Source organism: Natator depressus, chromosome 8 (assembly GCF_965152275.1).
Source record: "Natator depressus isolate rNatDep1 chromosome 8, rNatDep2.hap1, whole genome shotgun sequence".
Lineage (NCBI taxonomy): Eukaryota > Metazoa > Chordata > Testudines > Cheloniidae > Natator > Natator depressus.
This window is the reverse complement of record NC_134241.1, coordinates 52,265,434-52,282,219: the sequence shown is the minus strand read 5'-3', so window position 1 is coordinate 52,282,219 and position 16,786 is coordinate 52,265,434. Positions and strand designations below refer to the sequence as shown.

The 16,786-nt window shown below is 42.9% G+C and overlaps 1 protein-coding gene across 2 annotated transcripts in view; it reads right to left on the bottom strand.

Moving 5' to 3' along the window:
- Positions 1-15,443, bottom strand: part of XPR1 (xenotropic and polytropic retrovirus receptor 1) — a 227,232-nt gene extending 211,789 nt beyond the window's left edge. For both annotated transcript variants that reach the window (XM_074961056.1, XM_074961057.1), the window contains exons 1-2: positions 15,224-15,443; positions 1,630-1,681 (exon numbers count right to left, since the gene is read on the bottom strand). In XM_074961056.1, coding sequence (XP_074817157.1) covers positions 1,630-1,681; positions 15,224-15,292 — 121 coding nt within the window. In that variant the 5' untranslated portion in view covers positions 15,293-15,443. The remainder of the gene's footprint in view (positions 1-1,629; positions 1,682-15,223) is intronic.
- Positions 15,444-16,786: the final 1,343 nt, after the last annotated feature.

Sequence of the window (16,786 nt, the reverse complement as noted above, 5' to 3'; positions counted from 1 at the left end):
ACATACACATACACACACACACAGTTCCTTTTCCATTGGTACTTTAAATAAATATGTACAATGTGCACAAAGACCACATATCTAGATACTATGCTAAAAGTGTCAAGAGAAAAAAGTTACAGCTCCCAAAGTTTAATTAACACATTAGAGCTAGCTTCCCACTACATCTTCTCCACATCCCTTACCTTGTTATTTTTAAATCCCTATTCACAGCTATTTAGTGTACTACCTGGTAAAGACCAAGGAAATACAAGGAGCTAATCGGCAGGAATGTAGGAGTAGACTGGTGAAGAGAAAAAGAATGGAAAAAAAAATACATTTTACACTTGTGTTTTTCATTGTAGCCTTTTCCACAACAGGTGAATAGGTAAATTAGTCCTGTGGAATGATAAGAAAAGATACCTGGGAGTTCTGATTTTAGAGAAAAACAGAAAATTCAAAGACCTTACTTAGTCTTCTGGAAGAGAAGAGAACGGAAAAATTAATCTTAAAATAATGAATAATGCATAGCGGTGATTAAATTTCCAGTGTACTCTAGGAAAGTGACATACAGTTGCTAGCAATGCCCCACCCTTCTTTCTACTAGTAATAACATCAGTTTAACTGCAAGCATAGATGGGATGGAATTGTTTGACACCATTACAGAAAACATGACCAAGATTAACAACCTGACCATATTAGCATGTTTTTCCTGGTTTATATATACCTAAAAAGGTGAATAAAGTCATAAACTGTATTAAAATAGGGATTAACATAGAAGTGCCATTATAGTTAATGATACATTCTCACCTTCGATATTGCATTCAGTTTTAGTCACCTAACTGCAAAAAAGGCAAAAAGATACGAGGAGGGTAACAAAACTAGCAGCTGGGGCAAGCAATTTAAAGATTAGGATTATTCTGTAGTTCTCTTACAAAGGAGATGAAAGATAAATGTAATGAGTTTCATCAAGAAAGTTAGTTTTATGGGTAAGCACTTGATTAACAAAGCCTACTCCTATAATGCAACCAGTTTAAAGCTGATAGAATTTTTTACACAACATTATCAAGGGAACTCATTGCCAGGGAACAGATACAAATGGCTTAGTAAGAAAAATATTAAAATAATTCTACATTTATACAATTAAGAATGGCATCCCAATTGAACACAGGATAAATGTTAGAGGCTCACTTATGCTTCAGGGCATAAACTGACCAATACGTGGGATCAGAAAATTATCCCAAAGTGCAACATTGCAGAAATTAGACAGACACATTATGGCTATTTTATATGTTCCTGTCCAGCACTTCATATTAGCCACTTCTGGGGATTGGAATTGTCATACCAGAACACAGTACTATTCTTAACTCAAGAAGGGGTCACTTCCACCACTGAATGATTGAGTGTTCATATACACAAGAAGAAAATAGCTGTTACAAGCCTCACACTATAGAAATATCCTTTTACTGTTCTAATGATTCAGTAAACAAAGCTTTAGAGAGCTGGGAAAGCAGAATTTTCTGCAGCCAAGATCTTGCTTCCCCTTTGGTCTATTAAGCCTGTCAGTTTCAGCAGATAGGCAAGGGGAAACTGTGCTTGGTACTCAACATCCAGTAATGCAAGTATGATTCAGGGTCACAGCTTGCTTACCTTCTATAGAAGGGGCCTGGTCCTGAGCTGCATACAGCATCTCCTTGAAAGCCTGCAGCAAACAGAAAAAATTAAACCAGTCAGCACAAAAGACTTAAGTCACTCTGATAAGCCTGTTTGAAAATGAGTAGCAGTTAAAGTCTAATTCCTCAAGACTGATAATAAAGCTATGGAATGTGAGGTCACTGCAATTATACTTATTCCTGACAACAAAGGAAATAGACAAACTACGTATTTACTGACAGCTTTGTCTAGAACCAGTTGCCTTGCTGTCTAAAAGACTACCCTGACAGCATGTGTAAATATGCTCTTTTGGAAAAATATTTCTAATTAGGTAGGATAGGATTTTACTAGAGAGAAACCCGACAATACCAGAGCTTTGGTGTGACATAACAGGAATCTGTCATGGCAAAGGAAGAAAGAGCCTCAGGGCCTGCTTATCAGTATTGTGAACTACTGAAAAATATACATTTTTCTTTAAAAAGTGAAAACCACATGACAAAAGAAATCATATTTCCCTTTTAGTCTTCTCTTGAAGTGGAGACTAAAAGAGGAAAACATTAATTCAGATGAGGATCGTTAACCAGCACTCCAGAACCATAGTGTCTCATGCTCCAGAATTCAAGGGATCAAATAGCTCAGGAAACCCAGTACACTAGTTTTCTAGTACAGGAAGCAGTTTCACAAATCAAACTGGCAGAGGTCACACAGTTAAAGATATACTTTGGGCAATCCATTCAACTGCTACATACACAACCTGGGTTCAAGAGTAGTATTCAAACATCCCAAAAACCTCATGTGTTCCAAGCCCATCATGTCAGTTACAATCCTTTTTATATGATGATTTTCAGCTTGTTACTGAAGCAATACCAGCAATTCAAGAGTGGGTTTTATACTCTACACTCCTGCTTACTACGCAAGTGCAAATAAGAAAGAAACAGGATGAATAATGGTGAAGCCTACACTGGTCATGCTGGACCCATTAACAGCAAGGGAGAAACAGCCCCACTTCATATGTTAAGGCAAACAATACACACTATATAGCGTACATGATGAATGTGAAAGTGGTAGAGATACAGTTGCTGTGCAAACCATAACTGAATCTTCAGATTTGTGAACCTATCAACATCTAAACCAGAGGTGGGCAAACTACGGCCCACGGGCCACATCCAGCCTGCAGGACCAGGAGTCCTGCCCAGCTCCTGAGCTCCCGGCCGGGGAGGCTAGTCCTCGGCCCCTCCCCCTTCCCCTCAGCGCAACACAAAGCCAGCCCTCTGGCTCACCGCTGCCTGGAGCGTGGCTGGCTCCAGCATAGTAAGCGGGCGGGGGGGTCCCAGGGGGCAGACAGGGAGCAGTGGGCAGTTGGATGGGGCGGAGGGTCGGGCGGGGGGAAGTCAGGGAACGGGGGTCGGGGGCTGGATAGGGCATGGAAGTCAAAGGGGCCTGTCGGAGGGCGGGGGTGTGGATAGGGGTCGGGGAAGTCAGGGGACAAGGGAGTTGGATGGGTTGGGCATTCTGTGGGGGTCAATCAGGGGACAGGGAGCAATTGGATGGGGCAGAGGTTTTGGGGGGCCATCAGGGGACGGGAATGCGGGGGTTGGATAGGCATGGGAGTCCCGGGGGTCTGTCAGGGGTGTGGATAGGGGTCGGGGCAGTCAGGGGATAGGGAGAAAAGCGTGAGGGGGCGGGGGCCAGGCTGTTGGGGGTGGCACAGCCCTCCATACAGTTTCAGAACCCCGATGTGGCCCTCAGGCCAAAAAGTTTGCCCACCCCTGATCTAAACCATCATGTTTTAACAAGAATTGCATTGTCTGGTTCCATTTTAGGATATTTGAAGTGTCCAGCCTGTCCTTTTTGGCTGTTATCCTAATCCATCCTGAGAACATGTTCTACAAACCTATTTCCTGCAACCAACAAGATACAAACCCCAATCCTTGAGCCGCACACCAATTCTCCAAGATCAAGACTCTGCAGCATAATTAGCAAATAGTAGTCAAGGAAAAAAGCAAACTGAGCAATAAGAGAGAAAAATCAGAAGAACTGTGGTAACGGTGGTCATAATCTTGCAAAGTAAATACAAGGTCTAAAGGACACATCTTTATTTCAGGATACCACAAATGGCAAGTTAAACAGACAGTTTTAGCCATCTCCCAAAGGTCCGATTCCTGAATCCACACAGAGGTCTCAGCATGGGTCACTTGAATACCTGTAAAAAGAAAAAAGAAAAGGAGTACTTGTGGCACCTTAGAGACTAACCAGTTTATTTGAGCATGAGCTTTCGTGAGCTACAGCTCACTTCATCGGATGCATAGCATATCGTGGAAACTGCAGAAGACATTATATACACACAGAGACCATGAAACAAAACTTCCTCCCACCCCACTCTCCTGCTGGTAACAGCTTATCTAAAGTGATCTTCAAGTAGGGCCATTTCCAGCACAAATCCAGGTTCTCTCACCCTTCCCCCCCCCCCCCCCCCACATACACACTCACTCTCCTACTGGTAATAGCCCATCCCTCTTTGAAACCTCTCTTTTTCAAAGAGGGATGGGCTATTACCAGCAGGAGAGTGAGTTTGTATGTGTGTATGTGGTGGGGGGGGGGGGGGGGAAAAGGGTGAGAAAACCTGGATTTGTGCTGGAAATGGCCCTACTTGAAGATCACTTTAGATAAGCTGTTACCAGCAGGAGAGTGGGGTGGGAGGAAGTTTTGTTTCATGGTCTCTGTGTGTATATAATGTCTTCTGCAGTTTCCACGATATGCTATGCATCCGATGAAGTGAGCTGTAGCTCACGAAAGCTCATGCTCAAACAAACTGGTTAGTCTCTAAGGTGCCACAAGTACTCCTTTTCTTTTTTCTTTTTACGAATACAGACTAACACGGCTGTTACTCTGAAACCTGTTGAATACCTGTGTTTTCCTACTTAAGACATTGTTTACTCATCTTCTCCATGCCAGTCAACCTTCCCCCTCCACTGTTTTCTTTTTTAAACATTCCCAGGAAATACTTGGCATTTGAATCTGCTTCTCCACATGACTTGCTAGTTAGTTGCATATGACCTAAGTTCCACAGTCTATCAAGTGGCAAAAGTGTTCTTGTTTTTCCTCCTATTAATCTTTGCCTAGCTATAACTTTTTCCATGCACTAAAACATTCACACAGCCCATGAGAAATATAAAGTACAAGAAAAAAGGCTAGTTGAAATCTCCTTCTATAACAGGGGTGAGCAAACTTTTTGGCCCGAGTGCCACATCAGGGTTCCGAAACTGTATGGAGGGCCAGATACGGAAGGCTGTGCTTCCCCAAACAGCCTGACCCCCACCCCCACCCATCCCATCACACTTCCTGCCCCCTGACTGCCCCCCTCAGAATCCCCGACCCACCCAACCCCCCCTGCTCCTTGTCCCCTGACCGCCCCCCCCAGGACCCCCACCCCTAGCCATAATGAGTAATGAAACAAATGTAAACCAAATAATCCTTGCTATAGCAATATTAAATCTTCTCTAATAATCCAGGTGGGGGGGGGGGGAGGGTGCAGCATTACAGATTAATAAAAGGAGCCCCTACTGTATCTTTTCTCTTAGGCCTTGTCTACACAAGAGAATTTTACCAATAAAATTCAATCAGTTCAGAAGTTCATGAAGTTAAACCAGTGCAAGCCCGTTTTGTGTACAGTCAAGTCTGTCTGCATGCCTTATTACGATTTAGCTTGAGTTGATTCCTACCAATTTAAGCTTAAGCAATAAGAGACACAAACCCTTTGAAATCTAGACATCTTTACTTTTTTCTTCCTGAGCAAATTAAATTGAGGCCCCAGAAAACTAAGTTGGATAGGAAAGGACAGAGACGACTAAAAACTATTAACCTCTAAAGGAGGTAATCTTTTTACAGTCACTTTAAGGTGAATAAGTTTTCACCTTATTCAGTTGTAGTGCTATTCTGCATGGCTCTGTCTACAGGGTACTGTTTCACATAAATCAGTGGTTCTCAACCTATTTACCACTGTGGGCCACATATGCAGCTCTCTGTGTGTTATGTGAGCCACATCCACACAATATATTTACTACCTGTACGGCCCTGAGCCTGTCACATGGTCTGCAGCCATGTGCTAATTGGGCCACAAGTGGCCCGTGGGCTGAGAACCACTGACAGATCAAAAGTGACCCTGGAGGGGAAGCAACTCATGTTACTCAAACTCGTTGATTAAACCATACTGTTGGACTTCAAGTGGATTTGTTAGAAATAGAATAAAGGGAGTCATGTCTAGCATACTACTGGAAGGACTGCGTCCATGATGCAAAGCCTTACGAGGGAAGATGTGAAGTGGGGAAAAATAAAATGCTCCTCGGGTCTATAAGAGGAACCAAGAATGAAGGGTGCTTATATTCTTATTTGTTCAAGGAAATCTAAATCCCTTTCTTGAGCTAGCTTGGATCCCATCTGGGCTCAGCTAGCTTTCACACTGCTAAATATAAGGGGGATTTTTGGAAGGTTAAATTGATTTAGCATTAATAACTTAGCCCAAAATTCTTGGACAAGTTCCACTCATCATAAAGCTCAAAAGAGCATGAGGCTGGAAAATGCAGAATTTCTTTAAAAATCTGTGAGACAAAGGTGTTCTAAAAGAATTTTAAAATCTGTAACATGTACGTATTTTCTATACCCATAGTTTCAAGATTAACCTCTAGAAAATATGCAGTGCAGTGAAAGATTCTAGATTATCAGCCTTGAAAACTGGGGGGGTACCAGTTGTCAGTGGTACTGAACTGAAATATGTAAAAACTGGAAGCTGCATAGCAGCAGATTCAGTCACTGTTCACCTGGCCTATATAATTAAATAGATCTAGAAGTGAAAGGCTCAATGCCCCTTTACCAATCACCTGAGCCACCCCATGCCAAGATTACAAACAACAGGGGTTTTCTTAAAATCAACTGAGGGGTGTTTGGTTCTTTTTAAACTTATCCTTGTTACGTCTAACACCTAAAATTACTAGAACAAAGTTTTTTTTTTCCTACTTTGTGTTATTGACAGCATTTTTATCTGCAGTCAGCTTACCCCATTTGGATCTCACACAAAGAGGAAAGAAAATCCTTTACAAAATAGGAAAAATATGACAACAAAGCCAAAACCGACAGATTCAGAGTAATTAAAATTAAATTAAAGTAAGTTTACTACACGCTTTTTTAAACTGACTAGATTTCAAATTATAATGTTCCTTTAAGCATGTACACGGACAATCTAGAGCAGTGGTTCTCAACCTTTCTTTATCCAGAGATCCTTAAACTTAAACAGACAAATCTGCGGACCCCCAACCAGAGATGATGTGGGGGGAGGGGGTCACATCACATCCCCCTCCAGATTTCTTGCCTTCCATGTGGCCCTGTTCTTTGAAGGGCTGATGTAGCGTATCTCCTTGGCTAGTTGCTGCCTGCTCATGGAGTCAATGAGCGAGAGCAAGCCCCTTCTGATGGCAGGGGGAGATCTCTCTCCTGCATGAGACTGCAATTTTTGGCTGCACCTATCCTCCTAACGCAGATAGGCTGGACAGCCCGCTGAGGTGAGTCAAGAGTGGAGGTGGCTCTACCTCCCTGAGTCCCACCAAATGGCACTGAAGCCCAGTCCTTGATAAATCCCCTGAAACCTGCTTGCGGACCCTGGGGTGCCGCAGGCCCCCTGTTGAGAACGAGTAATCTAGAGGAACAAATAATGAAATAAAAACAACAGGTGTGTGTCAGGAGGCAGAAAATTTAGGTCTAAAGTGAAATTGGCCCTGGCCCACCAGTTATGAAGTAGAAACTACATATTGAAAACCAATTCTTGCCAACCTCTCCTTTCCTTATATGGCATAGTCTCAAAGGGTAAAATTTTCACAAGTGCCTAATTTAGAAACTCACATCCCATTTTCAAAAGGGACTCAGACACTTACAGCTTAAGTTCAACTGAAACCCAACTGAACTTAGGTCCTTCTGAGAATTTTACCCATAGTCTCCAATGGTATCAGTATCTGTTGTCCCAGTTGTTGTTTTCCTCCTTCTCACTTCCTAGATACTGCAATTTCAATCTAGCCCCTTTTCTTACTGGAGATGAACTGACAGAGCTACCAATGCAAAACTTTTCAAAAAAAAAAATAAAGTCAACAACCTCCTCTCTTTGATATGATACAATGCACAAAAGAAAAGTTTTGGGGGCATGGAGCACCAAGGAAATTGGGCATGAAGAAAACAATTTTGGCTGAAAAAATTATTAAACAAACAGGTAAGGAAATAGAACCTCACAGCTAGGTAACCAATTCAAATCCAATCCAGGTTAATTTTGGTTGACATGTGTTGCCATAAGCCTCAATCCATTTTTTAGTGGACAGGTGTGTGTAGCAAAACTGACATCTACGCTTGGCAATCTGAGCAGAGAAAACAAGGACTGAACAAACATGGAGAGACAGATGGTCTCACCTCTAGAGGGATCAGGGTTGAGGCATACTGGTGGACAAGCTTGATCTATCTCAGATACATCTGTACTGTGGATAAACAGATGTCCAGTGCTATCAGTCTAGAATTTTCCACCACACCTAAATGTACTTAATTATGTCATTAAATGTGTTCTTAATAAAGAGCACTCCAGTTATCAGTACTGTATCTCAGATCCACTCAGTTCTTGGAATATGTTAGGGACAACTTTCTGTTACAGAAGGTGAAGGGAGTAACTAGAGGAATAGCAATTTTAGACTTGATTCTGACTAACAGGGAGGAACTGGCTGTGAATCTGAAGGCTGGAAGCAATTTGGTGAAAGTGATCATGAAACGATAGATTTCATAATTCTAAAGCAAGGAAAGCAGCAAAATAAGGCTAATGGACTTCAAAAAAAAGCAGACTTTAATAAACTTAGAACTGGTAAGTGAGGTTCCACTGGAAGAAATTTAAGGGGAAAAGGAATTCAGGAAAGCTGGCAATTTTGCTAAGAAACAATATTAAAGGTACAACAACAAACTATCCAACGTGAAAAAAAGATAAGACAACTAGTAAGAGGCTGATAAGGTTTCACCATGAGCTCTTGAATGACCTGAAAAATCAATAAGGAATCCTATAAAAAGCAGAAACATGGACAAACTGCATAGAAGGAGTACAGAATACCACCACAGGCATGTAGGGACAAAATCAGAAAGGCTAAGGCGCAAACTGAATTTTTGAATCAACGACAATAAGAAGAGGTTCTATGAATACACACATTAGGAGCAAGAGAAAGACAAAGGGAAGTATAGGTCCATGTCTTAGTGAGGAAGGAGTGCTAACAACATATCAAGAAGTCTAAGGTGCTTAACGCCTATTTTGTATTCATTAAAAAGGTTAACTGTGACCAGATAATTAACACATTTAATATTAACAAGAGGGAAGGAACAAGCCAAAATAGGAAAAAAAACAGGTTAAATAATATTTAGATAAGTTAGATGTATCCAGGTCAGCAGGGTGTGCCTGATGAAATTCATCCAAGGGCACTTAAGGAACTAGCTGAAGCAATTTCAGAACTATTAGCAATTATATTTAAGAACGCATGTAGGGCTGGTGAGGTCCCAGAGGACTAGAGAAAGGCAAACAAGGTACCGATCTTTAAAAAGGGGAACAAAGAAAACCCAGAGAATTATAGATCAGTCAGCCTAACTTCAATATCTGGAAAGATACTGGAACAATTGATTAAATAATAAATGTGTAAACACCTAGAGGATAATAGGGTAATAAGTAATAGCCAGCATGGATTTGTCATGAACAACTTATGCCAAACCAATCTAATTTCCTTCTTTGAGAGGGTTACTAGCCTAGTGAATAAGGGGGAAAACAGTAGATATGATACACCTTGATTTTAGTAAGGCTTTTAACAGTCCCACTTGACATTCTCATAAGCAAACTAGGGAAATGAGGTTTATAGTAAATTATTAATAGGTGGGTGCATAACTTGTTGAAAGACATACTCAAAGACAGGTTTCAGAGTAACAGCCGTGTTAGTCTGTATTCGCAAAAAGAAAAGGAGTACTTGTGGCACCTTAGAGACTAACCAATTTCTTTGAGCATAAGCTTTCGTGAGCTACAGCTCACTTCATCGGATGCATACTGTGGAAACTGCAGAAGACATTACATACACAGAGACCATGAAACAATACCTCCTCCCATCCCACTCTCCTGCTGGTAATAGCTTATCTAAAGTGCTCACTCTCCTTACAATGTGTATGATAATCAAGTTGGGCCATTTCCAGCACAAATCCAGGTTCTCTCACCCTCCGCCCCCCCACACACAAACTCACTCTCCTGCTGGTAATAGCCCATCCAAAGTGACCACTCTCCCTACAATGTGCATGATAATCAAGGTGGGCCATTTCCAGCACAAATCCAGGTGTCTTTCCCCCCCCCCCCAACACACACACACACACACACACTCTCCTGCTGCTAATAGCTTATCCAAGGTGACCACTCTCCTTACAATGTGCATGATTGGAAATGGCCCACCTTGATTATCATGCACATTGTAGGGAGAGTGGTCACCTTGGATAAGCTATTACCAGCAGGAGAGTGAGAGAGTGTGTGTGTGTGTGTGTGTGTGTGTGTGTGTGTGTGTGGTTTTTTGTTGTTTTTTTTTGGGGGGGGGGGAGGGAGGGGAGGACGACGACCTGGATTTGTGCTGGAAATGGCCCACCTTGATTGTCATACACATTGTAAGGAGAGTGGTCACTTTGGATGGGCTATTACCAGCAGGAGAGTGAGTTTGTGTGTGGAGGGGCGGAGGGTGAGAAAACCTGGATTTGTGCTGGAAATGGCCCAACTTGATTATCATACACATTGTAAGGAGAGTGAGCACTTTAGATAAGCTATTACCAGCAGGAGAGTGGGATGGGAGGAGATATTGTTTCATGGTCTCTGTGTATATAATGTCTTCTGCAGTTTCCACAGTATGCATCCGATGAAGTGAGCTGTAGCTCACGAAAGCTTATGCTCAAATAAATTGGTTAGTCTCTAAGGTGCCACAAGTACTCCTTTTCTTCATGCTCAAAGAGTAGCTATCAATGGTTCACTGTCAAACTAGAAGGATGTGTCCAGTGGGATCCACTAGGGGTCTGTCCTGGTCCAGAACTATTCAATGTTTTAATTAATTACTTGGATAATGGAGTGGAGAGTATGTTTATAACATTTCCAGATGACATTAAATTGGGAGGGCTTACTACCCGTCAGAACTGAAAATGATTTTGACAAATTGGTCTGAAATCAACATGATGAAATTAAATAAAGACAAATGCGAAGTACTACACTTAGGAAGAAAAAAAAAATCAAATGCACAGCTACAAAATGGAGAATAAGTGGTTATGCAGTAGCATAGCTGGAAAAAAATCTGGGAGTTGTCGTTGCTCACAAAGTGAACATGAGTCAACAATGTAATGTGGCTGCAGAAAACGCTTATTCATTCTGGGGTCCCAGGAGTGTCATGTGTAAGACACGGGAGGTTACTGTCCCACTCTACTTGGAACTAGTGAGACCCCAACTAGAGTACTGTGTCTAGTTCTAGGAGTCACTCTTGAGGAAAGATGTGGACAAACTGGAGAGTGTCCAGAGGAGAGCAATAAAAATTATAAAAGCTGTAGAAAATCTCACCTACAAGGAAAGACCAACAAAACCGGGCATGTCTAGCCTTGAGAAAAGACAACTTGGGTGGGTGAGAAAGGGGGGGAGAAACTGATAGTCTTCAAATATGTTACATTGGTATGTTATATGTGTTATATCAGCTGTTATAAAGAGGACAGTTATCAACGGTTTTCCATATTCAATAAAGGTAGGACAAGAAGTAATTGGCCTAATCTACAGCAAGGGAGATTTAGGTTAGACAGTAGGAAAAATGTTCTACCTGTAATTTAAGCACTGGAATAGACTTCCAAGGGAGGCTGTGGAATCTTGTCATTGGAGGCTTTTAAGAACAGGTTAGAAAAGCACCAGCCAGGGATAGTCTAGGTTTATTTGGTCCTGTCTTAGTGCAGGAGGCTGGAGCAGGTCTCTCGTGCAACCTTCTAGCCCTAAATTTCTATGAAGGCTCATTCAGGATACATCTTCATTTTCTGTTTCCTGTATCTCTTATAGAAAATATCTATCAGAGGCAAGATGCAACATTAATCTGATATTTTTAGAAAACAAATATCCACTTGAAATTTTTAGCCACCACTTGGTTACATAATTTTCTAAATTACTCATTGAACTTGAAACTTTGTTCTCAAACTAAACTTCAGCCATTTTTAGTAAGAGGATCGTTAACTGGTATTCAGATACAAGGACTAATTCCTTCGGAACTGGGGAACAAATAGAAGAGGTAGGATTGGTCAAAACAGCAGACATTAATATTACTCTGCTACCCCACTTCAAGTTGTTTCAGCTTCTATGAGCCAAACTAAGACAAATACATGATTTTAGAGCTCTTTTCCTTTCAAAAGTTCTCTTATCAATTTATTTCTACTGTGAATATTAAGATGCGAAGTCCCCCAGAAAAAACAAGAGTTCGAGTAGCAGGGAATGGATTTTTTTTTTAAAATCAGCCATTACCATTTCAGACAAAGTTGTTGCTGGTCATGGGTTTCCTGAAGTTCTCTGTTGTCTATCACACATTTCAAGTTGGGGAGAAATGAGACATATCACGAGCAGCAACAACTGTTACTGAAGTCTCTAAAAACAATTTTATCCATGTATGCACCTGAAAAAAACGGACTTGATCTCCATCAGGTCAAAATGAAACCTTCCAACAAATCCCATGAACCAGATTTCAAACTACATAATCAGCAAGACCTTTTGAAAGTTGTGATAGCTAATACAAGACTGTTTTGAAGACACTGAAACTCTAGAAGATGATATTGAAAGAAAGAGCTTCCCTAAACTCGGAATGAATGAAAATGCAGAGTTTGTGCAAACACAAAAAAAATACAAATTCCAACAACAATCATCACTGCAGGTACTAACAAAGAAGAATGCAAAATAGGCTATCGTATCACTGAGCGTGAAAACACAAGCATCTGAATGAGGAAAGATATCATACTAGGATATTAATATTTATTCACTCTAGAGTCTAAATTCGGGAAGATGCACATAAGAGTAGCTTCACTAACTTGCCTACCAGTCTTACCTGAAATATATATGAAGAACAAAAGTAGATTTTCCAGTAGTGTCAGTGTTAGCACTGAAGCATTAGTAATTTATTCCTGCAAAGCTCTGAGTAACAAAGGATGTTAGCGTTCAGAAGACTTCATGCCAAATACTGCCATGAATATCTGTGCAGAAATCCAACTGATAGATGTATTTGCACGCACAAAGACCACTGGAATAATTTAGTCCATTTTTTTTGTTTCTTTTGCAAATATTATGCTGGATAATAATTTTATGGGATTCTTGCTACTTGGTTAAAATAGATTTCAAGAAACCCTGAGGACTTATATATACTGCAAAGCATTATTTTAGATGTACTCAAACCTTTAAGGTTTAATAAATTTTAAATGCTGAACCTTTCTGTATTGCCTTTCCCATTTGTTCTTTTAAAAAACAACATTTTATACCCCAATTTAGGATTAGTCAAGGGATAATTTTACCGCTCTCATCATAAATTGATGTAATAAAATCTGAAAAAAAATAAAAGCTATTTTCTGCAAATAATCCATGATTAATAGAGCAGAACCTTACGTGAATTGTGTTCATGAAGATTAAGAGTCTGCAACTTAAGTGGATTAATCCTAAAATCAAGTATGAAGCAGACATATACAAAGCAAATTTCCCCAGAAGGCCTCACTAACCTTAAAAAATTAAGAAACTGTTGTTATAAAAACCATAATGTTCTCAGGCATTCAGGTAGATTTTTATATTCACCACAGTTGTCCCTTCAGTTCTGATCTTTAGGAGCCATACTTCACTGAGAGGCAACTCTGAGCCAAAGAGGTCATATATTCCAAACCTCCACATGTAGAGAACTGACAGTGGTGCTGAAAATCACTTGCTCACAAGTAGCTGTAAAAACACCACCAAATTTAATAAGAACCGTAATCTGGACTCTTGCCAGCATCCCAGAACTGAAAGAACAAAAAACAATACAGCATTACGCATAACTCTATACCACAGTTCCATAGCCTCTATATTTCTCAATTATGTAAAGTTACCATAAAAAGAAAATACTACAAGGGACAAGTAATTCTCAGCCTCCTGCATACCATCAATCACATATTTTATATTATCACTGGTTTCTCCTAATAAACCCCACTAAATGTTTTTAAATAACTTATTTATTCCTCAAGCTCCTAAACCCAGCTCATCTGCTATCAGAGAGATTATATGCAAAAATCCAATGCTGCCCCTTAATGTTACAGCTACTACTTCAAGTTGCTTTTACTCAAGCTCTATGGATGGCATGAGCTCCAATCTCATTCTTAACATGTCCCTACATGTATAAACATATTGACTTTGCACTGTGTTCCTGTTGAGTATATAAATGGAAACCGCTGGATGCTAGATAATGTTGCTGAACACAAAAATAATCTCTTGGATCCAAGTGGTTATATGGCAAATTATATTTATTGAATACAACCCTTAGAGCTCATTGGGTATTTTTCGAGTTACAGTCCTTCACTCAAATATATGCAACCAAAAAATATACAGCAATGTTTATTTTTTAAAAGTATTGATGCCATATAAAGGCTTAGTTATTTAAATGGCCATGACAGCTATTTGTTTCCTCCAAGCCTCAAAAAGCAAAAAACAATTACAGTCCAAGTTCCAAAATTATGGACAAAAGCTACACCAGCAAAGACATTTTCATTATTTTGTATAATTGTAACATTTTACTTTATATATTTGGAAACAGAAGTCTTTCAGAGCATGCTTCTAGGCTATCTCCATGTCAAGTTTCAATCCAGTTAGAGAGCCCCTGGATAGACATTTACCACACTGACCAGGGCTGGGGTGAACAGGGACGGGAGTGATGGAAAGACAGATGACCTGAGAGGTGCTAAAAAGAGATTCGGGCTGATAACGGGCAGGGTGACTGATAGGAGGCCGATCAGGAAACACTTCCAGCAGGGCACAGGGGATGATGGGATGAAAGGAGAGCCCTCTGGGCTGGGAGAAACCCAGAAGCAGAGGGCGTGACATAGGATGCTAGCGGAGAGCCACGCAAAGGAAGGAAATGCTGGATTCGGGGTTCCCTTTGCGAAAGCCCTGGCAGGAGGGCATGGGGTGACAGAGACGCCTCGGCACGCTAAGGGATGGGGAAGTGAGGTGATAGGGGGCTGCTCCGGTGAAAGCCCCCGGGGGAGGCTCTGAGATAAGGAGCCGCTGCTGATCAGAGAGAACCCGGGGCAGTCACCTCCGCGATGACCGGGACCTTCCCTCAGGCACACCAGCGGCCGGGGATCACACGGCGGGCAGGCAGCCGAGGGGGCCGCGCCGCTGAGCCCAGCTCCTTCTCACAGCTCGCTCGGCGGCGAGGCCCTGGCTCCCCGCCGCGGGGCGCCTGGAGACCCCCTCCCGCGGCAGCGCTGCTCCCGGCGCCCCGCCCGCCTCTCGGGGCTGAGCGCGCCGGCCCGGCCCGCGTACCTCATACTGGATGTACTGCTTCCGCCACTCGGGCGTGATGTGCGCGGAGAGGTGCTCGGCGAACTTCATCCTGCCGCCCCTACCCGGCCTCCGCCGCGCTCACTCGGCTGCCCCGGAGCCGGCTCCGCGGGACCCTGCGGTGGCTGGTGCTAGCGGGCCGGTGCTGCTGCCCCCGCCGCGCATGGGCCCCGCTCCTCGCTCCCGCCGCCCGCACTGCGTCCCCTCCTCCCCGCCCGGCTCGGGTCTCCTCAGCGCTGCCCTGCCGCCCACTGCGGCCCCGCCGCAGCCACCGCCATCTTTCCCTCTTCGCTCCCCCGCTCTCCCCCTACCGCCGGCAGGACGTCATCGCCATGGTAACCACCGCCCACCTCCTACGCCGCAGCGCGGAGACCGGACGGGGGCGGGGCCTAGAGCCAGGGGGCGGGGCAGCAGTAACAGCGAGCCCCACCCTCTCCGGTACAAACGTGGCTTGAAAGCAAGGAGCGCGGTGAAGCCTTTGGGGGCGGAGTTTTTCCCCTTTCGCTCCGCCCACCCCCGGTCAATGCGGCAAGAGGGTGTTGTGGACGTCGGGGCCGTACAGCTGGGCACAGTCGTGCCAGGCCGGTGCTAGAAGGCAGGGAATGCTGCTGCAGGCCAATGGTGGTAGCTCCTCCTCCAAGAATGGACTGGGTGGCACTGCACAGCACACAAGGGTGATGAGATGCTTCAGTTGAGAAAGGGGGGTTGCACGGTTTTGGACAGTGTGAGCTAGTAGCTAGTGCCAGACTGCGTTACATGTAAGCAGGAGTCCCTGGTTTGGCCAGTATGAGTGGGCTGGGGACAGTGGACTGAACATGAGACAAACAAAGGTCACCCCATTCCCATTAGCCAGTGTGGAGGGCAGGCTTGGGTCATGGGATGGGCCACCATCATAGTGCGGACGGCTACCTATGCCATAGTGTCTGTGCATGGAGAAAGTGGGAACCCCCTACCGGTATATTATACCTAGGACTATACTGAACAATATGCTAGACCAGAATAGACTTTTGAGACACACAGTATCAAGTGGTTTTCCTGAGGAATCTCTACGGGGAGGAGAATGCAAATTCCTCACCCTCTTGATTATGCAAAATCCCAGCCTTCTGAAGCTATACCCTGCGGAGGGCTAATTACTGATTCCCACAGTCTCAAGATCCAATGCTCAAGCTGTATAAAGGAAAGACTAACCTATTCAGAGTTTGTTAGTTCTGAGCTAGGGTATTCTGAACTTGTAACCATGGAAAAACCCCTTGGTGGGGTTTGAAGGAGTGACTTCTATCAGAATCCTTGTTGGAGTTGAGGGCTAATCTCCGGTAAGCTTGTTGGCATGACTGTACATTCTTTTATTGTTTTTAATATGCTTTCTCTATAATGCTTTCACCTTAAAAATAAATGTGCTTGCTTATAAGAAGTTGTGTGGTAACTTGTGACTGTTAGCAATTACAGCTATTCATAGCCTTTGAAGAGAAGGGAAAATGCAGACCCTGACTTGTTTAGGCAGTCTGGCTTGCTGGGAATATCACAGTGTAGGAAGGGAACTGTGCA